This window comes from Anguilla anguilla, chromosome 1 (genome assembly GCF_013347855.1).
Source record: "Anguilla anguilla isolate fAngAng1 chromosome 1, fAngAng1.pri, whole genome shotgun sequence".
Taxonomy (NCBI): Eukaryota; Metazoa; Chordata; class Actinopteri; order Anguilliformes; family Anguillidae; genus Anguilla; species Anguilla anguilla.
This window is the reverse complement of record NC_049201.1, coordinates 80,791,104-80,816,197: the sequence shown is the minus strand read 5'-3', so window position 1 is coordinate 80,816,197 and position 25,094 is coordinate 80,791,104. Positions and strand designations below refer to the sequence as shown.

The following is a 25,094-nucleotide window of genomic DNA, read 5'->3' as shown; positions in this document are numbered from 1 at the left end:
CGTAGTAGTATATCAGGTAAAGTTCTAGAAGGATCTAGAAGATTTACATAGTCTGCTGGACCCCTGCATGTTTTTAATCTTGGATCTTGGACAGTAGTTAGTTTTGAGACTAAAAAGTTCACCTGCACTGCCAGGGAGGTATGATTCTCACCCTTCTTCATCGCAACGTTGCTGAAGCTCTGCAGAGCTGGTGGGGGATTGCTGATGGACAGCAGGTTTCAGAGTCAGGACCTGGACCCTCACTTCTGAACTGTGCTTTGTGTCACTGTGCAGCTGAAAGGGAGGTTACACCTACCTTCACTGGGACACTGGTCATTTTTACTCCCACAGCAACAAAGTCAGCAAAAATACTGAGATTACTATCACTGTAATGTCAATGAGCCACAGGCCTTGAGCTGAACATGTAGAAACGAATAAATAACAGATCAACAACATTCATTTTCCAACCCATTATCAGCATCACTGAACCGACACTCCTGTATAACTGCACGTGCAGTATATGAGTGAAGCTGCAGCAGGTCTTTAGTCCTGATTCTTACAGACATTCTCACCTGAGCTCTTTGCTGCTTTGTGGTAGACGTCAGTTTGTTTCTCTCCAGTGTCGGGGTTGGTGTAGCACAGGTGGAGACTGCGTGACTTCCAGCCCGATGCTGGCTAAAGGACAGTGCTGATGCTGTACAGTTCATCCTCTCCCTGGGTGATGTTAGTCTGACTGCGCTCAGTCACAGTCAAATCATTCTCATTGGTCCAGACGGCGGACGGCTGGGGGAACCATCCAGAGGAGTTGAAGTGCAGACATTTTCCTTCCAGGGACATACTGCCTAATTTAGAAGGCTTTGCTGGTGAGGATTAAGAACCAGAGAAAAATACAAGTTACATCCAAGCTGTATAAAGCAACAATGTCAGATGACTGACAATGCAGTCCATTCATTTCTGGAATTAGTTAATTTAGTATTTGTCGATTAATTAATTCGTTTTTCATAACTGGGCAGCTGCACCACTGCTCTTGAACACTGTTTGAGATAATCACACTGTGCAATATACTGTCCTAAGCGGGGTACTATACATAATTTTAGTGAAATGATGAAACACCAGTGAATGGATCATGACCGTAAACATGACCATGTCTGTTGGTAGTAAAACAGCTGCCCAGGATCATATGGAAAAGAATAAACTTATTAACCCAGCAATGAATTGGACCGGTTGGTGTTGTTTGAAATGAGAGTAAACATATAGGCTGGGTGTGTCGTGTTTTTTCTGGTTAAACTTTCATTAGCATTTTGATGCTTGGTGGTGCAGTCAGACTTTGACATCACTCAATGATGTCTGGCTATTGTAGATTGTTTGTTTTTTGTTTTTATTTTCCTTCATACACAATGCGCACTATCTTCAGTGAAGGTACTGGGACACAGGAGATTGATCTGGAAAAGAGGGTCTGGGATTCAGACCTGGGACCTTCATGAGGGAGGGTTACTGTGCTACCTGCTGCCCTGCATCAGTAACGTTTGATTACTCGGGAGGACAACACATACTTTGACAAGTACGCGAACATTACGATTCCCGCTGAGTCCCACTAGTTTTAATTATTTTCATTATTATTTTGATTTAATTATTTTTAATTATGTTTCACTCTGTGAAACAGAGTGAAACATAATTAAAGAAAATATAAAATGTCCTGAGGAGTTTTAGCGAGAACAGGAGCAAAAGAAATGCTGTGTAATGCTCAGCTTTGCCATGCGAAGAACCATCGCCACGTGTTTGAGCTTTTCTCGCCACCATCTGAATTAAGGGACTTGAACACAAAAAAAAACTTCATAGAAGGGGCACATTGTTGATAAAACAAAAACAAAATAATGTGCCCCTTCTATGAAGTTTTCTTTTGTGTTCAAGTCCCTTAATTCAGATGGTGGCGAGAAAAGCTCAAACACGTGGCGATGGTTCTTCGCATGGCAAAGCTGAGCATTACACAGCATTTTTTTTGCTCCTGTTGTCGCTAAAACTCCTCAGGACATTTTATATGTTCTATAGCTTCCAGTACACATGTCTATACCAATATATCATGCCTATAATTAGAGTGTCTTTTTTTGTCCAAAGTGTATGTTGTGGTATCTAACTGAAATGCCCTTGGTTCAGATTTCAACATGACCCCACTGAAAATTCTTGCTGCTGCAGTTCCTCGAATTATTGATACATGTCGTATCATGTGGGCCATTCAAAATCAGAGGTAAGCAACTCCACTCAAACAGGGCTGGTATCTATACACGTTTTCATTATCACCAGTTACACTGGCCAAATTAATCGACTTGTGATTGGGGTGTTGGGGGGGGGGGGGTGTAGTTGTGAATGATGTTATTGAAATCAATTACATAAAAATATGGAGTAGTTTTCTTCACTGAACAAATTAAATACTGTGTTGAGTCAATAGGCTCCTAATTAGGTTGTTAATTAGTTGATCAGGCACAGGGAGCCACAGCTGGATCAGACAGACCCACAGAGACAGCCCCTGGCACAGGCCCATAACGACAGGAATGACGCCTCAGTACAGCGCTTCCCCTGGTACACAAAGAAGGAGATGGTGTTAATAATGAGCAGGCGGATGGGGAGGGGGAGGGGGATAATGCTGATAGAGGTGGCAATGGCAATGGTGATGGGAAGGGGGAGGGATTAATTTTATGAGTTTGTTAGGATTTTGCCCCCATTAAATTTTTAATAAATGAAATGATTGACGTCATTTTTTTTTGCTTTTATGACTTTTCCTACACATTTTGTACGCATTGGTGTTCTTTGGGGTCAATTTGACCCCAGGTTGTTTTAACTGTATAAAACATAAATATCAGCATTTTACACACATTTGTTTTGGTTGTTTTGGATGATATTGAGGTCACTATAACATGAAATTTTATAATCTTCAAAAAACTTCCCACGGCTTTAGGGCCCCAAAACGACATGAATAACGCCTCAGTACGGCGCTCCCCCTGGTCCATGGGGATGAAGAAGGGGATGGGCATAGGGATGAAGATGGGGATGTGCATGGGGATGGGCATGAGGATGGGGGGGGGGGGGGGGGGGGAGGGGGATAGGGATTGTGATGTGGGTGCGGATGGGGATGGGCATGGGGGTGGGGATAGTGATGGGAAGGGGAAGGGATTAATCTTGTCATGCTTTAAATGCTGTGATACATTGCATTGGATATTGTTTGACAATAATCTATGTTTAAATGCATCTGTCCCTATCAAATAAGCATTAAATAAATAAATAAGTACTTGCAAAGTGTACTCAACTTTATTTTCTAATGCTAACAGCAGCGGTTTCAAGACTGCTTTAATTTTCCAGTTCATGTTGTATATGTGTGGTTTATGTATTTTTTTCAACAATTAATGTTTCTCAAAAAAATTACTGGTTTCATAGTTCCATAGTCGATAAAACATTATTTTAAAAACATTTTGGTAATGTATGACGTAATTCTAATCATTATCATCTGTTTTGAAACCTCTTAAATTTTCCAGTGTGACTTGCTATCTGTGTGATCAATTTCTCTTTATGGCATGCTGTGCTTCATTTTGCTCACGATTTATAGTATACCTTTCTCAGACTGCCAGACAGCACAGCTACATAAGGCCAGTGTCAGGCTCTGTCTGTGAGAGATAGTCGCTACGTATACACAGAGGTAGTTTGCAAAGTGTACCACACTTTGCTGTGCTGCTTAGAAATCAAAAGGAGTTGTATCAAAAGTATCTAAGAAAATATATGTAAAGGAGGGTTGCAGGAGACTGGGCTGGATCAAGGAATGGTAGCTGTCCCAATGGGGTTTCGATCAGGACACAGGAGTCAGGAATCTTTGGTTTTCTGTTTATTGAACTTCCAGATAGATAGGTAAATTCTCTAGGCACACACAGGTGTAGGTGTGTGGGTGTGTGTGTGTATGCATGATATGAAAAGGAACGGGAAGAAGAATCATGCAATATACAATTATCACAATTCAACAACAACTATAACAATAACTATAAAATAAAAAGTATCATAATGATCCAAATAATAATCATTAACTGTTCGAAATAATCATTAAAATAGGAAATTAGGATGAAGGTGAAATATCTCTGAATATGAAAAATCAACACAATACGATCAACATTAATGGGGTACGATAAATAATCTTGCAGAAAATGGCTGACTGAAATTCTACCATAGCACAATAGCGCCCTCTTGTAGCGAGAGGTGCGCAGGAAGATAGAAAATGGCGACGCTCATATGACAACATGTGCTCAGGAATTACTAGCATGATAAAAGGAATGATATGCAGCTATATAGGTACTTGTAGCATTAAGCGCTACATCATAATTATCAAACTAAACAGGTGGTAATTAACAGGCATAGCTGAAAATGATGTGGGTTTGTAAGGAGGGCTAATGGCCACAAACTGGCCAGGCTATGCTATCCAGAGCCAACATATATCTCACCACAGACAGCGTGGCCCACAGTAATCTGCCATCTTCCTCATAACACACAAAAAGGGGCAAAGAAATACATTTCACAAAGAAAAATACTGATTTCAGGAGTAAAACTTCAGAATTTTGCTTTTGGAACAAGAAGGTAAAGTATTGCAATGTATTGCTCTTTCTATGCATGAGCAAACAATCTGTTTTTATTTGATACTTGACATGATGTTTTGTTTGACACCTTTGACCCAAATCAGAAAAGAAAAAAACATCATCCTCACCCACAAGCTTTATCTCAATCAGAAGACACAATCAATCACCCAAATAAATCAGCAGCATCAGTACTTCCTCTAAATTAAAGTAACTTCATGATTTATCAACCCAAATATTCTCACAGTTTTCTTTAAAACTGAATTGTATGTGGCATGTAGGTTATTTCTGTTATATTACAAGGACAGCATCAGCACTGTCCTTGTTATTTCTATTTATTTTGGAAATAGGGAAAGAGATGTTTCTTTTCTATGTTGTATTTTTGTATATTTTTGCCAAAAGATAGAGGAATTACTATTTGAGTATAAACACTATATATCTTGTATATGTTTTGATAAATTGAAATTCATACAAGGAGTATTATGTGTATTTTTTAACTGATGCTTATTACAGGCTAATTTTAATAACGACAACTTATTTCCATTATAGTGCTTACATTTAATTGAAAATGGATGATAATACTTATAAGCTTTGTTTTGCCTTTTTAGTTGTTGTTAGTGTTCACTTTCTTGAAGTGAAATTTGTTGTTGTTCCAGTTGTATTTTGTAAACAAAATCGAATCCAAGCTATGTTTGGGAAATGGCATGTAGGCAAGGTTTTTTCAACAATGGAAAAGGCCTTGGCCCCCAAATTTAAACAATCAATTAAAACACTACTGAACATGATCTGGAGTTTCAAGGAATTTGTGCTTTCACACATATTGGAGATAACAATGTAATAACTCAAAAGATTTCTGAAAAAATCTGAACCTTGTTGATATGTACACATGCAGTATAATGTGTTGACCAATTCAATGGCACATCGCTGAACAAGGATCATCCATTTGCCTAATACATGATTTCTAGATTCCTCTGTCCTCACGTCCTTGCCTTGGATCTTTTCCTTGCGTCCTCCAATAGGTGGAGCAAAAGGATGCAAGGAGGTAAAAATATGCGATTGGAATGAGCCCTAAGTTCCTGCTGGAAGTGAAGCCTGACAAGCCGCTGGCCTGGTAAGAGCACTTCTTTAATTGGTAATTGGGAGCACGCGTGTGCATGTAGACTGGGGTAAATTGGTTTCCTCCGCTTCGCCAGCGAATGAGCTCACACAGCCGCCGCTTGTTTCCTCGGACGCAGGGAGAGTGATTAGAGAGCGGGGATTGTGGCAGTTTGGGGTCAGGTAGCCAGGAAGGAACAGGCTCTGTGTAGACTTTTTAACCTGGGGATTTTCTTTTTCTTTTTACTTTAGTTATTGCAGCTGGTTTTTCGTTGAGGATTTTGGATTAGCTTTTTTGACTTTCGTCTTTTTTTTTTTGTTACTTTCTTTCAGGAGAAATCCCGTGAGGGGGGATTTCTTTTTAGGTGTGTGTTTGAATGATGCCGTCACACTCACGCACCGCGGCATGCTCCCTTTATTTTGATCCTGGACGCCCCGTTTCTCACTCAGTATGTTCCCCTCTTTTACTCGATTTTGGTTGTCTCAACTGCCGGAAAGCCTCTGACATTTTCAGCACATTTTTCCATTTAGTCAAGTTGTGCAGATTAAATATGCACAATATTCAAATTCATACAAGCTTGATGTTTCACTGAAGCAAATCAGATATCTTGCTCAAGATCTAGAGTATAGCAGCAATGCCCCAAGCAGGGTATCAGATCCACAGCCATTGGGTTACCAGCCCAGACGTACGGAAGGTGTTGTGTCACGCAAGTTTTGAACAGTCTACTACTAAGTAAACAGGTCTAATCCACTTCCTTTCTTTCATACTCCTCTTTTTTGCTCAGCATGTGCGGGAATAGCCTGGGTTCGGAGGGGGTCCGAGAGCTGTGGCTCGCCCTGGAGGAGAACTCCACAGTGGAGGAGCTGTACCTGGACATCACTGGCATCACCGAGAGAGGAACCGAGAACATGGTCAACTGCCTGAGCAAGAACTCCGCCCTGAAGACCCTCACGTAAGACTAAAGAGAGAGAGAGAGAGAGAGAGAGAGAGAGAGAGAGAAAGAGAGAGAGGGAGCGAGGGAGGGAGAGAGAGAGGGGGAGGGGAAGAGAGAGTGTGTGTGTGAGAGAGAGAGAGATAGAGCAATGGACACTGTAAAACCAGTCACACAGTCCACACAGCTACCAGACAGACCAAGGGCCAAGACTTCCAATAAGTCTTGATTAAGATTATACAACAGTTTTTTAAAAACCACACACTTTTTGTATTATATGAGTGCCTTCTGTTATGTTTTTCAGTTCCTACAGTCTTTCTAAACATGGGTTTATTGAGTTTATTGGCCGAGTGTTGTAGTTTACCTCTACTGCCCTCAAGTGGGAAATATCAGCCAGTACACCTTGAATTTGAGAAAAAGGGGAGTTCACATGAACATTATAATATAATATAATATCAAACTTTATTTATACAGCTCTAACCAAAGGCCAGTTACAAAGTGATTCGCACAAAGTTCAGAAAAATATGAGTGCTAATTTCATGCATGAAATTCAAGTCAGGTCAAAGTGAACAACAATTACAACAACAAACTAATAAAAAATTTATTTAAAAAGTGGTTTGAAAGTGTATGGCAGGAAAAAGTCTCAACCATTCAATCATCATTGTATTTATTGTAAATATAACTTATTATTATTCAGACATTTGCTCCGTAAGTTGTGTGATTACTAAAACTGACTGAGAAATATGGTGCCGAAATTAATACAGATGATAAGCTGCTGTTTTCTGCAGTGAGGTGTAGTACACTGTATCTTTTTTTAATCGGTGAGAAAAGGGAGTCTGTCAAAGAACCCTTTTCCTAATGATTTGCATTAGTTTAGCATGTAGGGCACAGATTGAGCACTGCTGCTACCTGATGCAAAAGCAAATTACATGCAAAATAACATCCCCACCAACAGGGAAACTGAAGGGCACAGAGGACACGGTCCTGACTAAAACACCTGTAAACACAGACAGTTTTACAGTGTTTTGCAGTGTTTTACAGCGTAGGGATGCTGTCGGTTCACAGCTTGGTGGGGAACGAGATCGGCGAGGCTGGGAAGGACAGGCTGAGGGAGCTGAGGCGTCTCAGGCCGGGGCTCCGCGTCATCGGGAACTTTGTGGACGACCTGGGCCTGCTGCAGGCCTACCTGGACTGGGTGGAGGAGCTCCGGGCCGACCGGGACCAGATGGACTCCGTGAGGAACGTCGACGCGCTGCAGTCCGTGCTGAAGGGTCTGAGAGTGGCGGGGGCGCACGGGGAGGGGCAGAATGCACAGAAAGCCAAGGAACTGGAGACCAAGATCCTCCAGCTCCTGGAGACCCCCACTTAGCTTACAGCAGACTTGTGATAAATACACACATACACACACACACACACACACACCTACACACACAGACACACTTACACACACACGTACACACACACACACACTTACACACACACTTACACACACACCTACACACACACACGCACGCACGCACGCACGCACGCACGCACGCACGCACACATGCACACATGCACACACGCCTACACACACACACACACACACACACACACACTGCTATGTCCCCCATCTGGTGGCCATGTTTGGAACTACATAAATGGCCACCATCTAAAAAACTACAATCCCCTGGAGTCTGTGTGCAGGTCAGCACACCTGAGCATAGACATGCATATTTAACTAGACTGGTGGCATGCCTTAAGCTTGTGATGTCCCTGAAGTAAGCCCGTACTGCGCTTGTTGAGGGCAGGACATTGGAGCTCCCAATAAAGTGAATGGGGAATATTAGACTTTTGAAGTCAAAATAAAACATTCTTGATGGTATTCATATGGTACGTTTCATATGGAAAGCAGATTGAAAAATATGCATTATGTAACAAAATACGCACATTTTAATAAATATTTTCCGAAGACTTCTGGACCGAAACAGCCATTGTACCACAAACTGCTGCACATAATGAAATGTATGATCACAAAAATGGACCGATGAGGTTTTCTTTGGTTGTTAAATCATCTTTACAAGCTCTTTACAATTGATGCCTCTCATTCGTCAGAGCAGTTAGGGGTTAGGTGTCTTGCTCAAGGACACGTCGACACGCCCAGGGCAGGGTTTGAACCAGCAACCCTCCGATTGCCAGACAATCAGTCTTACCTCCTGCGCTATGTTGCCCCATAGCAAAGACAGCAAAGACAGCAGCCACACAAACCACGTAACAGGCAGACAGGGTGGATAGGGTCGTCACACCCCTCCCCCCATAAGACGGGGGTCCCACACGATCTCCGTCGTCACAACAAAAAATTAAAAATTAATAACCAGAGAGAAAAAAAAGCAGACACAAACTGAATATTACAACTTACCCCCCCTCCCCCCATACAAACCTGCCAATCCACAAGCCATCCCCACAGCAACCACTCAACTAGCTAATCCAAAACTGGAGCACACGATGGTGCATCCACAACCACGCTGTCACAGCCTTTAATATGTCGGACGTCTAGATCATGAGACTGCAGGAACAGTGACCACCTAATCAACCTGATCAGGATGTGCTTAAATTTGCATGTGATTTGCATGTCATTTTCATGTCATGTGCACCTGAACCTCTGCTTGAAATCCAGTCATCTGGACAATATGGAGCATTTTGGAAGATCATCAAACATTTCAAGGTTTCTTTATTAGTGCCCAAGGATAATTTTTATTCAGCGCTCAAGAGTTTAAAATACAAACAGGCAAGTATCTTTTCAGCTGTTTTTACACAGATTGGCATTGTGCACACAAGTGCGGCAGTGGCCAAAAGCCGTTGCTGCTGCTGCTCCTGCTCCATTGCCTATTTAGTTTACACAGTACCGTCTACCTATTTTTCATCTCTGAGTTTTCGACAGGAAGTGGAGGGCTAACATGAAAAATATCATAAAAAGAATCCTGTTGGAATCTTACAATGTGTGAAGCTGCATAATTCCCAGTCTGTGCACCTCTAGGAGTAAAAACCATTGACTTGGACAGATTGTTGTCAAATGTGAGTGAGTGTGTCAGACTTTAGTCGTCTTAAAGTCATCTAGTGCATGGGAGGCATAATCTACAAGTCTTTGGACTGCGGGTGAAAGCTGGAACACCCAGAGGAAGCCCACATGGACCCGAGGAGAACATGCAGGCTCCACACGGAAAGGCTCCGGCTGGGATTCGGACCTGGGACCTTTGTGACGCCCCACTGCCCCGCCACGTCTGACGTTCCTTTTGGTCTGGAGCCAATGATGCTGTCCTCCTTCCAAAATAACACACCGCAAAGGATGAAGCCTGAACTCATGCTGGAGTACAGGTCCGAAAAAAAAACACTTTCACTTTTTGGCTAGCTCCAGATTTCTGAATCCCTGAAATTTGTTGTTCGTTCGAAACAAAGATCTAAGATTCACAGGAAAGTGTGCTTCCGTTGCGATGTACAACGCATGCGCTCACAAGGGAAGCTTCGAGAACAGAGGAAGGTTTGAGAAACATGCATGGGAGTGTACGCATGCGCTCACCCACAATAAGTAGCACACGCGTGAAGCACGGCCATTTTACTCATGCTACATCTTAGCATTGGTGAGTCTTGCAAATTTTTATTATTGTAAACATTTTACACTGTTTGACTTTCATGTGTGGCTAAGAAAATGTATCACCATCCTATATTAGTGATTCTTTAGTGATAGAGAATGAAAAAGAAATGCTGTGCAATGCCAATGCTCAGCTTTGCCATGCTAAGAACCATCGCCACGTGTTTGAGCTTCTCTCACCAGCATCTGAATTAAGGGACTTGAACACAAAAAAAAAACTTCATAGAAGGGGCACATTGTTGATAAAACAAAAACAAATTAATGTGCCCCTTCTATGAAGTTTTTTTTTTGTGTTCCAGTCCCTTAATTCAGATGGTGGCGAGAAAAGCTCAAACACGTGGCGATGGTTCTGAGCATGGCAAAGCTGAGCATTACACAACATTTCATTTGCTCCTGTTGTCGCTAAAACTCCTCAGGACATTTTATATTTTCTTTAGCTTCCAGTACACATGTCTATACCAATATATTATGCCTATAATTACACACAAACTGAAATCACAGTTAAAATAACAGGTACGTGTAGGTTTTTATGATTACAATGCTCTGCGCTTCACTACATTGCTAATTTGGCTTTCCTGTTTATGGGTCACAAAGTTTAGCAAAATAGGGAAGCCATACATTTGGCTTCTACAAGACAATAAATGCAACAAAAATCTCTTATTTAATTTCTGTGTTAAATTCCTTATTTTGCTCACGTGAAGGTGAGCAGCGCTAGTTGCACTTATCATAAAGCTGTTTGTGTAGTTATTATTTCTTATTTTACTTTTACTCATATTTGAGTGAACAACAGCATCGTCATCCTCTATTGCAGTGTTTTTTAAACTGTGCATCAGGACCCTGAATCGGTGGCTGGAGTGTTTGAGGTCAGTCTCCTAATGAGTCGGCAGTCAGCTAGGCTATGTTAGCCTGTGTGTCTGATGGGTCCCTTAAACTACTACATATTTATAATTCTGGTCCCAATATTACAGAAGTATTTATAATTTGGATCCCAGTATTAGAGAAGTATTTTTAATTTGGGTCCCGATATTTAAAAGCTTAAGTTGGTATTTCATGTTCCGTGTGTGGAAAGAATCGGAGGCCTGACTGGGAGGCTAATATGCTAATTGCTTTGTCTCCTACGGTTAGGCCGCAACTTTTTGTTTATACAGTTATTGATAAGATTCTGTCCACGGCACTTAATTTTTAAATGTAATTCCTCTTTCACTTCCATATGTGAATGAACAACATTATCAACATCCTCTATTGCAGTGTTTTTTAAGATTGTACGTTCATGTAATTCTTTACAATCAGGTAGGACAAAGTGTAGCACAGTGGGTAAGGAACTGGGCTTGTAACCGAAAGGTCGCAGGTTTGATTCCCGGGTAGGACACTTCCATTGTACCCTTGAGCAAGGTACTTAACCGAAATTGCTTCAGTATATATCCAGCTGTATAAATGGATGCAATGTAAAATGCTATGTAAAAGTTGTGTAAGTTGCTCTGGATTAGAGCGTCTCCTATATGCCTGTAATGTAAACTAATATAATGATCATAGCTAAATAATTTATTAGCGACTCCAAATAAAGAACCCAAACTTTTTTTTGTCCAGTTTCAAGTACTTTGATTACACCAGGCTATGTATACATTGTGTGCGATAAGATAGCCTGAGCTTTTATATGTAATATAAAAACAAGCAGAGACATTTACAGAACTTATACTTAAATGTATGATGAACAAAAGAAAATGAATGCCACAACATATGACTGTGCTGAAAGACAGCTTTGTACTTTCACAAGATTAATGAAGCGCAAATCTTCTCTTGCAGAAGATGATTTTTTACCTTCTCTTGCTGATTTCTTCTCATTACATAGGTAAGGTTTGATTTTTGCAATTCAGAGTGACTAGAATTATACTGAAACCTTATATTTGATATTTGTCCACTTCAGTCAAATTAAATATTTACTTCAATACTGAGTCCATTCTCTGATTCAGAGTAAAAGAGGCTTGCAACATGTTATGCTCAAAAACACAGGAAAGAACATATTTAATTCAAATAAAATTGTTGAGAAAACATTTTTTGGAACAGTAATGTATTAATAAATAATGTGTGTGTGTGTGTGTGTGTGTATACACAGCTTCAGGTGCAGAAGCTGTGTACTGTATAAAGGAATTGCCCTGCAATGTCACTGAGTGCTTTAAAATGAGGGACTCAGAAAACACCGTTTGCAGCTCCATCCAGAAAACAGAACACTGTAGTATCAGTGGACCCCTCATCAAGCTGAAATGTGAGGCACAATTACAATGCCTCTGCAATGAAGAAGGTCCGTTTGGACTGGATGGTAAGATACAAGCCTACAAGTCTGATGCTTGCTGTTCGTAAGAATGGGCTGAGAAGCCATTTAATTTAATTTCATTTCATTTCTATACTTGTTACTGGAACTCCTGTGTTAAGGACTGCTGGTAATGAAAACATTTCTTATTGGCAAATGTGTCTTTATTGTTTTTTTAATTTTTTATTTTTGGTTGGGATTCAATTAACTTCAATAAAATTCAATTAATTGTCCTTAATGGTTTTTTTTAACAATCAAAAGAAACTTGCCTGAGTTTATGAAGAAAAGGTATAATTAAAAAAATAATAATTGGCAGTTATTGGTCATTAAGAACAACTGTTCATTAAATCCCAGCCTTTGTTTGTTTTTTCTCTCACAATTAACAAAATTATCAGCCCAGATTCCCCTGAGAAATGGTACATATTCCCAATATTCTCAGTATAATGTCCTGTCTTTTTTCTCTTTCTCCCAGAGTTTCCTAAAATCCCTGTAAAAGATCAAAGTAGTAAGTGAAAGCAATTTACATTCACTGAAATGATACACACATCCATGCAATAGCATAAGAATACAAGCAACACATTTCCTATTCTGCAAATTTATGGCAAAATGTTTCAACACTTTATTTCTGTTTTGTGTATAAAACAAAATGCCACAGAGTCATTTCCATAATGTTGCATTTAAAATAAAATCCATTCTACAATTGGCACATTCCAACAGCTACATGAGAAAAAAAGTTCAATTCATGATGTGGCACTGAAAAAGAAGACACCTAGAACCACCAGGTCTGTGTTGACCTACAGCTGAAATGCCAAAGAACTTAACTGATCATATTCTAACTGTTGCAGGCATGTCAATGGAAAATGAGGTCCAGCCTGAGGAAACCAAGCACTATGAAGGTAATACATTCACATCTATACTTCACAAAGGGTGGACAATATAAAAAAGATGTGTGATTTGGTCTCGAACCTTTGTGCTGTATCAAAACTGCGGTGGGTATGCCAGTACGGAGGACTGGTACAAGAACCAGACAGTGCTTGTTAATTTTTCATAAATAGTGCTTAAATAAACAACAATCTTGACATTTTTCTCCTGTTATAACTGTAAACAGATGAATTTAATAGATGTGCTTTTTTATTGCAGACTACGGGGGGTAGGGGGCAGTGAGAATTGTGCAGAAATCTGGTGACAGAGTGATGCACTGGTTGCCTGCTTTAGAATATCAGGAGATGAACATTTAGTCAAGGGGAAGAGTCATGTGCAACAGAGCAAAGCAGTTGCTCTTATGCAGAGCAGCATACAGTAACCAAAAGTGCAGATCTTTTTGCTGGGAAAGGTCAACAGTATGTATGCCCACAATGTCTCTGCCACTGTACTCAACTGAAGTGAGACACTATCAATAGACTGCAGCAGGTTCAATGTTTTACAGATGACCTATCCACACCTGAAGTGCCAGAGAGGAACAACACCAACAGGACCGAGTCATCTGGTAAATCTTTGGATTTTTTGTGATTTTTTTGCATCAAGCCACCTGTTTGGTTTCTACCAGACAATAAATGCAAAAAAGTTCCCTTGTTTTATTTCTGTGTTCAATTTTGGGATAAGTATTAATGACACATTATCTTTGTCTGTTAAAGATGAAATTTAAGTATAGCACAATCGCATGACCAGGCTTACAATGTAAAAAAAAACCAATAAAATAAGCAACTGCAGCTCCCAATGCGGGAAAGATAGAGACCACCAGAGCTACTACCTTCCCTGGTCTCAGTGAGGAGGTAGATTTTCCCCTTTTTTGTAAATGGTAGTTTTTTTGTTAAACAGCGCTATTAATTTGTCCCCTGTGATTGAGTGCATAAATGTTTTTTTTTTTTTATTTTTTTTTTTGTCCAATGTGGTATTTGACTGAAATGCCCTTGGTTCAGGTTCCAGCATGACCCCACTGCAGATTGCTGCTGCTGTTGCTGTTCCTGCTGCTGTTGTTGTTGGTGCCGGTGCCATTGCACGCTACGTCTGGAAGGCCTGTCCAAAGCAGGGGTAAGCAATTCCATTTCTGCAGGGCTGGTATCTATACAGGTTTTCATTATCACCAGCTACACTGGCCAAATATATTGACTTGTTTGGGGGGGTTGGGGGGGTTGGGGGGGTGGGAGCAGATGTGTGGATGCGAATGGTGTTTACATCATCTAACCCCATGGTTCTCAATCTTTACCCTGTATATACTTGTTTATGTTCCAACCTCAAATGCAATTACAGAATTTTATCCTGTTCATTTATAATTCTTGATTAGGGGCTTTTCAGGTTTAGATGGATTACTGTATTTATCCTCTTAAACCACATCATATCTCAAATAGCTATGCATGCCGTGTCCAATGTTCACATTGTGCTTATTGTGCTGTATTGCAAGCAGTTACATGAAAAGAAGTAGCGGTTTTCTTCACTGATCAAATTAAAAACTGTGTTGAATCAATAGGCTCTTAATTAGGTCCTTAATTCGTTGTTCAGGCACAGGGACGCAGAGCAGGAAGAGAGAGACCCACAGGGACAGCCCCTGGCACAGGACCAAAATATAATGAAGCTGGAAGACATGAATGGAGATGGGGAGGGGGAAGTGGTGTAAGATTTTTGTTTAATAAATCATGTAAAATTGACAGCCTTGGACTCCGTGGATGATTTCTGTAATGTACATCAAAACACCTACTCCCACACCTGTAGTGTATGGAAGAAAATAATGTTACCACAGAACACATCAAATGTAACAGATTTATCAGTATATATATATATATATCAGTCAATTTATCAATCAATATATTTGACTTTTTCAACAGTGAACTAAATATTTAATTTCATTTATTTGCCTTTAGTTTTATAATTTTGAAATCTCAAAAATTTAACTTCCCAAAATTCCAATTTTAAAAAACTAGACATTCATGTTCCATTTCATGTTTCATGTTCCATGAATAAAAATAAACTATTTAATTAATTTTTTTTTTTAAGTTGAATTTGTGGGCAGGCAGTACAGCCCTAATAGTATTTCAGGCAAAGTGTTGCACAGTTTAAGCCTGCAGTGAGATCTTTTGGGAAACTCAACAGGCTTTGTGGATCAATAGGATCTGCATTACCTGCTGGAACCCTGCATGTTTTCAGTCTTGGGTCTGGTGGTAGAGCCAGTTTTCAGTCTTTGCGTAAGTTTACCTGCACTGCCAGGGAGGTGCGGTTTTCAGCCTTGCTCAGGGACACTTTGACACGCCCAGGGCGGGGATTGAACCGGCAACCCTCCGACTGCCTGACAACCGCTCTTACCTCCTGAGCTAATATAATATAATATAATCAATATGCACACTTCATACTTACATACATATTTGCATACATACATACAGGCTTCCGTGTATGAGGTGTTAAGACAATCGGGTGGTCTAAGGACTCATGACTGAGCATAGCGTACCAGCCACAGAAAGTTGGACTCTGCCTTGATGTTTATGACTATGGCCTTCACTCCACACATCACAGAGATTTTGTCCATGTCATCCTGAACCACGCAGCCTGAGTTTCTGCATGCGTCCCCCTGTGCAATGTTGTAATTCAGGTCCGTGCGGTTTCTGTAGTCAGGATCCTCCTTCTGTTTCTGTCATTTCCAAAGGCGTATATAATGCTCTGAAGGCCACTTTCATTTCTCCACCAGTTCAGACAGATGCTCTCTGGTGCCACCATGTGTTCAAAAAAAGAAGTGATGGAGATAGCCTGTCTCTTGCTGGTAAGGACCGGTGACTTTTGGCTTGGGAATAACAATAGGAAGCTCTGTGTCAAAAAAAAGGTCAAAAAGTGTGTTCTCATAAATACTAATCTTGCAAGTGGCTAGTCAATGATGCTTATTATTTTTACTCTCACACAAAATAATTACCAATGTTAGGAGCAGCATAAGCTATTTCAAATTATCACTGATCAACTGTGTTCTAATTTATATTTCTGTTTCTGAGTTTCTGCTCACATGAAACTTCATCCTACAAAATGACAAGGTTTAAAAATGTCCATAATCGCCAAGTTGTATGCATTGCTACATTTTCCAAAATGCAAATTTACTATTTCAATTTAATTAATTATAATTGTATTATGCTTATTCAAAATTCATATTAAAACAAATCAAGAAAAAAATATGTCTTTATCCCAGACAACTTCATTATCTCTCGAAAATATTTCTAGACCCCACACTCCTGCCAGACTCTCTTCAGCGGCATCTGGGGACCTGGCACACCCCACCCTCACCACCCCCCACCCCCCACCCCAACAACCCCCACCCCCGAAGGGACACTGCCCATATTATGATGTAGACTGACAATTGGCTTCTTCAGATTGCACCATGGTTCCCCTGACTGACTATATTACCTTTCTTTTTCTCTTTCTTTCTTTAGATTTCCCTTTGAATCGTGGTATAGCTAGTGTGGTGCCAGGAAGGTAATTGAGGAGCTGTCCACTAGAGGGCAGCACTATGGCGCATTAGCTAACGACTGGGCCTAATTAAAAGGCCTGATTGTATGCTCTGGGGAGGTGGGATTTTTCGATTTTGTGTATGGTCTTGCAGTGGGTGTTTGCTTTCTCTTTGGGATTTTGTATTTTTGCTGGCTTCTTGAGGAAGTTTTGGTTGCCTGGTTGGTTAGTCTGTGGAATAAAGAACTACTCTCTGTAGGTAGTGAAACAACTGAAATGTATTTTCCTCAGCAATGTATTGTCAGTTGGAGTGGTTCACACGCTAAGTCAGTTACTTGAATTGAATAATCAGTTCCTTATTGGGTATGTCATGTGTTTTTCTGGTGAAACTCTCATTAGCATTAGATGCATGGTGGAGCAGTCAGACACTTGGTTCATGATGACTGGCTGTTGTAGATTAACTTGATTTTATTTTCCTTCATTTCAGAATGCCCACTATCTTCAGTGAAGGTACTGGGACACAGGAGATTGATCTGGAAAAGAGGATCTGAAAGCAGCCCCTGTTCTTATCAGGGGAGACTACAGCACCCAGGATCAGGAAGAATGGAGAGAACCAGGGGAGAGAGGAGAGAGCCAGCTGCTTTAGATCTGGAGCCATTTTCATTTAATATTAAATATTTTGGGAGATACCAGAGGAGAGACCCGCCTGTGTTAAATCCAAGGTTGTTTCAATCAGAGGTTCGAGGTTTCTTTATTCGTATCCAGGGGAAAATTTCTTTTTCAGACAGGAGATGCAGCATTCCACCGGTACAATGGACATCAGAGCAACACAAAACAGCAATACAACACAAAATTCAGCACAAGAAAATCGGTGAAAGTCATGAAAACACATCATTGGGAGAAACCTACCTGAGGAGAAAGCCACCCGCTCCAAATATGGAGCCATTTTCTCGAGAATTTTGGAAGATCATCAAACAAGGTTTCTTTACTAGTGCACAAGGATGAGAAAAAAATTATTCAGCGCTCAAGAGTTTAAAATACAAACAGGAAAGTGTCTTTTCTGCTGTTTTAGCACAGATTGGCATTGCACACACAGGTGTGGCAGTGGCCGAAAGCCGTTGCTGCTGGTGCTGCTCCATTGACTATATAGTTTACACAGTACCGTCTTCCTATTTTACTTCTCTATCTGAGTTTCCGACAGAAAGAGGAGGGCTAACATGAAAAATATCTCCAAAAAAATCGTGTTGGAATTTTACAATGTGTGAAGCTGCATGATTCCCAGTCTTTGCAGAATCTTAAGATGTGTGCACCTCTTGGAGTAAAACCCTTGACTTGGACAGATTGTTGTTAAATGTGAGTGAGTGTGTCAGACTTTAGTTGTCTTAAAGTCATCTAGTGTATGGGAGGCATAATCTACAAATCTTTGGACTGCGGGTGAAAGTTGGAGCACCCAGAGGAAGCCCACATGGACCCGAGGAGAACATGCAGGCTCCACACGGAAAGGCTCCAGCTGGGATTCGGACCTGGGACCTTTGTGACGCCCCACTGCCCCGCCACGTCTGACGTTCCATTTGGTCTGGAGTCAATGACGCTGTCCTCCTCCCAAAATTACACACCGCACAGGATGAAGCCTGAACACATGCTGGAGTACAGGTCTGAAAATTAAACTTAACACTTTCACTTTTTGGCTCGCTCCAGATTTCTGAATCCCAGAAATTTGGTGTTTGTTTGAAACAAAGATCTAAGATTCACCGGAATGTGTGCTTCCGTTGCGATGTACAACGCATGCGCTCACAAGGGAAGCTTCGAGAACAGAGGAAGGTTTGAGAACAGGGGAAGGTTTGAGAAACATGCATGGGAGTGTCAACGCATGCGCTCACCCACAAGCACACACATGAAGCACGGCCATTTTGTACCCGGACGCCTGCCACACATTAGCAATGGTAAACAGGTGAGTCTTGCAAATTTTTATTATTGTAAACATTTTACACTGTTTGACTTTTATGTGTGGCTAAGAAAATGTATTACCGTCCTATATCAGTGATTCTTAAATTTTGGGTCAGTAGTGTATGAGGTGGGGCCCAGAATTAGCCTGTAGTCCACTAGGATATGCTTGTATGTGTTTTTGATGATTCCCTGAAAGGTATTAAAATAACTTTGGTCCTGATATTAAAGAGTATTTCTAACTTGCGTACCAATATTTTAAAAGTTTAAGAATCAGTTGCCTATATTATTGTAAATGTGTTGAGGAATGTAGCTGTGAGGAGAATTAATGCAGCACTTTTACAGATCGCAAAGGCCTACAAGCTGTTACTTTTGTGTCCAGTTTTAGGCATAGCATATTGGTGTAATGGGTGTTTTGTTATTCTGGATTTAACAGAAAGCTAATGTACATACTTAATGTGCCTAGGAGTTTGAGCCCAAAAAAAAAAAAAATGGAAAAAGAAAATGCTGTGTCATCCACCAAGATGCATTTCTGTGCTACGGAGCCATGTTAGCTAGCTTGAATGCCCGCCCGATTTATGCCTGTGTAGCTAAGAGTTACTGCAGCGTGTGGATGTGGAAGTGAAGACACTTAGGCTCCAGAAACTATGTCCCTAAGAGGCTGGTCTTCAGATGCCGAGACATCTGTGTAATATTCTGTTCTATTCGACAGTGAATTGTTGAATAAACAAAACTAGTAGTCACGTTCAGCACACTCGTGCAACCATTTTATTTTACTTCCATTCCACACTGTGGCGCACTTGATTGCGTCATCCACATAAGCTCCTAGACTCAGTGCAACATAGGATATTACAATCTGTACCTTTACATTTAATGTGAATGGGAACAAACACATTTACAGAACTGGTACGAACTTGTAAGACTTGTAATGAATGCCAGAACATATCCAGGTTGTTGCCACAACCTTGTGATTTCACTTGACTAATTGTGCTAACTATGTGCTGATTTTCTCTTGTATAACAGAAACATGCTCGTTTGGCGATTTCTCCTGGTGATTCATTTTCAGAGCATCGGTAATGTTTGATTTCATCTTTAAGTAATATTCAGTGGCTGGAGTTATATTGAAACCATATAGGAACATTTTCTCATTTCAGTCAGATGAAATGTTTTCTTCAATTTTCAATCCGTTCTCAGATTCAGTGTAAAAGAAGCTTGATGTTTGACTAGACAAGACCAGGTGGTCCAGGAGTATGTCTCCCCCAAAGTAAAAATGAATTTTAAGCCTATGCTGTTGATTCTGTTATTTCCATTTACACCATAACATCTGATATAATTGTGGTATACAGTCATCTCTAAAACGAACATGAAAGGCTGTATAAAATAATACAGGCTGCATGTGAGCTACATTTAATGCTCAAAAACATGAGAAAGAAAATCTTTCATTCAAATAAAATGGCTGAGAACATTTTCGTAACAATAATTTGTGTGTGTTTGTTTGTGTGTGTACACATATTTTTCCTCTATTTCAGGAGCAACACCTGAGATCTGTAAAAAGCAATCGCCGTGTGATGCTCCTGAATGTTTCAAAATGAGGGGGTCACCAGAACCAGCTTGCACCTCCACCAGTCAAACACATCTCTGCAGAATTGACGGCAGCTACATTGAGTATAATTGTGATGCCGATTTAAGCTGCAAATGTAACGGACGTCCATTTGAACTGGCAGGTGAGATATCAATCTGATACCAGCCATGCTTTTCCATTCTGTTGGGCTTAGAGGCTGTATCATTTTTGTCCTTTTTACTGGAACTCGTCTGTTAAGGGATGCTTGGCAAATGTGCCTTTATTGTTCTTTCATTTTGGTTGGGATTCTATTAAAATTTGTCCTTAACTTTGTGGAACAATTTAAAGAAAGTTTATTTTTATTTATTTATTTGTTTGGCTAGTTCAGCAATCAAAAGAAACTTCCCAATATGAGTTTATGAAGAAAAGGTATACATTCTTGCATTTACTTGGCAGTCATTGGCCATTAAGAACAACTGCTGATTGAATCCCAGCCTTTGTTTTTTTTTTTTTTCTCTCACAATGACCAAAATTAGATTCACACACAGCCCAGATTCCCCTCAGAAATGGTACATATTTACAATATTCCAAATATGATATCCTGTTTTTTTTTCTTTTTTCCCAGACTTACCCAAATGCCTTGTAAAATAAACGAGTAAGTGAAGATAGTATACAATCACCAAAATGATACACACATCCACTGCACACATCCACACAATAGCATAAAATAATATGCAACACTTTTGCTATTATACTAATTTAAGACAAAATGTTTCAACACTTCATTTCTGTTTTATGTATAAAATAAATTACCACAGAGTCATTTTCCTAATGCTGCATTTTTAACAAAAACCATTCTACAACTGGCACATTCCTTAGGCAACATATGAACAAAAGTTTAACTCATAACGTGGAACTGAAAAGATGAAACACCTAGACCCACCATGGCTTAACTTTTCATTTACTCTGGATATTCACTACTAGATGTACTCCAGTGAATGGTAGATATACACATTTCTCACATGCAATGCACCGCCCCCCCCCCCCCCCCCCCCCCCCCCCCCGTAGTACACTAGATAGGGAGTGAGCGGCAGGACAGCACTATATAGGGAATAGGGAGTCATTTTGGACGCAGCCTTAGTGTTCCAGCGCAGTATCTCAGTGAGTGGACTGCATGTTGGAAAGGAACATTCAGAGGATGTGCATGCTGGTTTTTGCTTCTGACAGAGGAGCTTGCAGGGGTGAGGCAGGCCACTAAATTTTAATTCATCACACCACACTTGGGTGAAAAATACAGAAAAAGAAAAATGTGATTTTCCCTTTACAGTAACAGATTGTAATAAATCATAAGTATGTGTTTGGGTGACAGCCCTCTGTCTCCTGTTTAAAAATATGTGGATGTGTCATTGTTTGGTTCAATATTTCACAGGACAACCAACAACACCAGAAGTGGCAAAGGGGAACAACAGCCCCAGGATCAAATCATTTGGTGAACATTTGGATTTTTAATGCATTTGTTGCCTTGCTGCAAGAGGTGTCTCTGTACACATCTCATGACTAACTATTGTGTTTTCAGGTCTGCTGGTGCTCCTGGTGCTGCCTTTTGTTCCACAGGTAAGTAAACTGAAAACTCAATTCGGTGTTGCAGTGGAACCAAATTGGCAAGTGTCAATGACAGAGCTCTTTTTAATTCTTTTTTTTTTTTAAACATTTATACAAAACATTGTCAAGTACAAGAGTGTATGTAACAAGCAAAGAAAAGTGAAAAGTACAGTAAAAACAAAATAATTTAAAAATTAATTTAAAATGAAACAATACAGCATGTATTTTCTCACATTGCAGACTGTGTTTGAAAAATAATGGCATTCCATACAATAGAAATATAGTGATTGTTACATCCTTTTGTGTTCTGGAGTCTCTACATGAATGTGTCTGGGTTCTGCAGGTGAACCTGATTTTGGATCTGATGACCTGGTTGCTGATTACACTCATCTGAGTTCACCTGGTCGCCGGGTGGATAAAGCTGGAAGTGTCATGGTCCTGTGTTCCTGTCTGTGTTTCCCTTGTTGGGCCGCCAGATGGCGGCACTTCTGTTTTGTGTCCTGCTTGTACCCTGTGTAATTGTATAATTGTCTTCAATTGTTCAATTATTGGTTCTTGGTGGTCTCGTTTTCCCTTCCCTCTCTGTGGCCTGATTGTTCATGGTGCCCTCCTGTGTCTCGGCAGTGTCTGTTCTATTTAAGTTCCTTCTTCCTTGACTCCGGTGCTGGATCCTTGGATGTGTTTGGTTGCGTGTCTCTGATCATGTTCCTGCCCTGTGTGTTCCTGCCATGTTCTGTTTTCCATGTGTTTTTGGACTTTTGGTTTTCCTGTGTTCCCTGTGCTTCTGAAGTTTTCCTTTGGTTTGAAGAGTTGCCCTGCGAGGCCTTTTGTTCCCTTTTTAAGTAAAGTCTTTTTTTCTTACCTTTTTGGAGTTTGAGTTTTTCCCCCTCTGCATTTGGGTCCTAACACTCCCCACACCCTGACAGGAAGACTGCAAACCTGAACTGCTTTTGACTCTCCCTATTGCTTCTTTAGCTGGCTTGCTTGTAGTTTTAGAATTTTAAGCTGCTTTGTTTTGCATTAGTGTTTTTAGTCAATAAATAAATAGCATCAGCACCTGTTGCAATCCCATGTTTTTTAAAAAGCCTTAAAAAGCCATATGTAATCAAAAAAAATTACATCCCATATCAAGAGAAATAATTTAAAACTTGAATTTATTGGCATTTAGTCCAGCCGTAGTAGTATATCAGGTAAAGTTTTCCACAGTTTGGGGTGTGCAATGAAATTCAACCGGCTTTGAGGATCTAGAAGATTTACATAGTCTGCTGGACCCCTGCATGTTTTTAATATTGGATCAAGGACAGTAGAGTTAGTTTTGAGACTAAAAAGTTCACCTGGACTGCCAGGGAGGTACGATTCTCACCCTTCATCGCAACGTTGCTGAAGCTCTGCAGAGCTGGTGGGGGATTGCTGATGGACAGCAGGTTTCAGAGTCAGGACCTGGACCCTCACTTCTGAACTGTGCTTTGTGTCACTGTGCAGCTGAAAGGGAGGTTACACCTACCTTCACTGGGACACTGGTCATTTTTACTCCCACAGCAACAAAGTCAGCAAAAATACTGAGATTACTATCGCTGTAATGTCAATGAGCCACAGGCCTTGAGCTGAACATGTAGAAACGAATAAATAACACAGATCAACAACATTCATTTTCCAACCCATTATCAGCATCACTGAACCGACACTCCTGTATAACTGCACGTGCAGTATATGAGCGAAGCTGCAGCAGGTCTTTAGTCCTGATTCTTACAGACATTCTCACCTGAGCTCTTTGCTGCTATGTGGTAGACGTCAGTTTGTTTCTCTCCAGTGTCGGGGTTGGTGTAGCACAGGTGGAGACTGCGTGACTTCCAGCCCGATGCTGGCTAAAGGACAGTGCTGATGCTGTACAGTTCATCCTCTCCCTGGGTGATGTTAGTCTGACTGCGCTCAGTCACAGTCAAATCATTCTCATTGGTCCAGACGGCGGACGGCTGGGGGAACCATCCAGAGGAGTTGAAGTGCAGACATTTTCCTTCCAGGGACATACTGCCTAATTTAGAAGGCTTTGCTGGTGAGGATTAAGAACCAGAGAAAAATACAAGTTACATCCAAGCTGTATAAAGCAACAATGTCAGATGACTGACAATGCAGTCCATTAATTTCTGGAATTAGTTAATTTAGTATTTGTCGATTAATTAATTCGTTTTTCATAACTGGGCAGCTGCACCACTGCTCTTGAACACTGTTTGAGATAATCACACTGTGCAATATACTGTCCTAAGTGGGGTACTATACATAATTTTAGTGAAATGATGAAACACCAGTGAATGGATCATGACCGTAAACATGACCATGTCTGTTGGTAGTAAAACAGCTGACCAGGATCATATGGAAAAGAATAAACATATTAACCCAGCAATGAATTGGACCGGTTGGTGTTGTTTGAAATGAGAGTAAACATATAGGCTGGGTGTGTCGTGTTTTTTCTGGTTAAACTTTCATTAGCATTTTGATGCTTGGTGGTGCAGTCAGACAATTTGAAATCACTCAATGATGTCTGGCTATTGTAGATTTATTTGTTTTTATTTTCCTTCATACACAATGCCCACTATCTTCAGTGAAGGTACTGGGACACAGGAGATTGATCTGGAAAAGAGGGTCTGGGATTCAGACCTGGGACCTTCATGAGGAAGGGTTACTGTGCTACCTGCTGCCCTGCATCAGTAACGTTTGATTACGCGGGAGGACAACACATACTTTGACAAGTACGCAAACATTACGATTCCCGATGAGTCCCACTAGTTTTAATTATTTTCATTATTATTTTGATTTAATTATTTTTAATTATGTTTCACTCTGTGAGTACAGCAACGTAGAAAAAGAGAGTAGGGCAGAGCAATGGTTGGTTTGTGTGTAATTATAGGCATAATATATTGGTATAGACATGTGTACTGGAAGCTAAAGAAAATATAAAATGTCCTGAGGAGTTTTAGCGACAACAGGAGCAAAAGAAATGCTGTGTAATGCTCAGCTTTGC

The 25,094-nt window shown here is 40.5% G+C and overlaps 3 protein-coding genes and 1 long non-coding RNA gene across 4 annotated transcripts in view; all 4 read left to right on the top strand.

Annotated features, from left to right (window-relative positions):
• LOC118232529 overlaps nt 1-25,094 on the top strand; it is a 302,745-nt gene that overhangs the window by 18,138 nt on the left and 259,513 nt on the right. The gene's annotated exons all lie outside the window — the stretch shown is intronic.
• On the top strand, nt 1,464-2,731 carry LOC118227341. Its single transcript, XR_004765255.1, has 3 exons — nt 1,464-1,540; nt 2,134-2,224; nt 2,450-2,731. It is a non-coding gene; the product is annotated as an uncharacterized LOC118227341 (long non-coding RNA).
• On the top strand, nt 6,436-8,089 carry LOC118227272 (leucine-rich repeat-containing protein 45-like). The gene is made up of 2 exons (XM_035417495.1): nt 6,436-6,634; nt 7,679-8,089. Exons 1-2 carry the CDS (start codon nt 6,468-6,470, stop codon nt 7,980-7,982), a joined length of 471 nt encoding a protein of 156 aa, XP_035273386.1. The 5' UTR covers nt 6,436-6,467; the 3' UTR covers nt 7,983-8,089.
• LOC118227158 lies at nt 11,062-15,194 on the top strand. The gene is made up of 8 exons (XM_035417327.1): nt 11,062-11,104; nt 12,045-12,090; nt 12,355-12,558; nt 13,022-13,054; nt 13,395-13,445; nt 13,976-14,035; nt 14,469-14,580; nt 15,049-15,194. Exons 2-8 carry the CDS (start codon nt 12,048-12,050, stop codon nt 15,161-15,163), a joined length of 618 nt encoding a protein of 205 aa, XP_035273218.1. The 5' UTR covers nt 11,062-11,104; nt 12,045-12,047; the 3' UTR covers nt 15,164-15,194.

What these genes read in the sequence shown, in the direction of transcription:
- LOC118227158 (XM_035417327.1), top strand. Translation starts at nt 12,048, where the DNA reads ATGATTTTTTACCTTCTCTTGCTGATTTCTTCTCATTACATAG. An exon ending in CCCTGTAAAAGATCAAAGTA is followed by an intron (nt 13,055 to 13,394) that starts GTAAGTGAAAGC and finishes TAACTGTTGCAG; the next exon opens with GCATGTCAATGGAAAATGAG. An exon ending in GGAAACCAAGCACTATGAAG is followed by an intron (nt 13,446 to 13,975) that starts GTAATACATTCA and finishes AATGTTTTACAG; the next exon opens with ATGACCTATCCACACCTGAA.
- LOC118227272 (XM_035417495.1), top strand. Translation starts at nt 6,468, where the DNA reads ATGTGCGGGAATAGCCTGGGTTCGGAGGGGGTCCGAGAGCTGTGGCTC. An exon ending in TCCGCCCTGAAGACCCTCAC is followed by an intron (nt 6,635 to 7,678) that starts GTAAGACTAAAG and finishes GTCGGTTCACAG; the next exon opens with CTTGGTGGGGAACGAGATCG.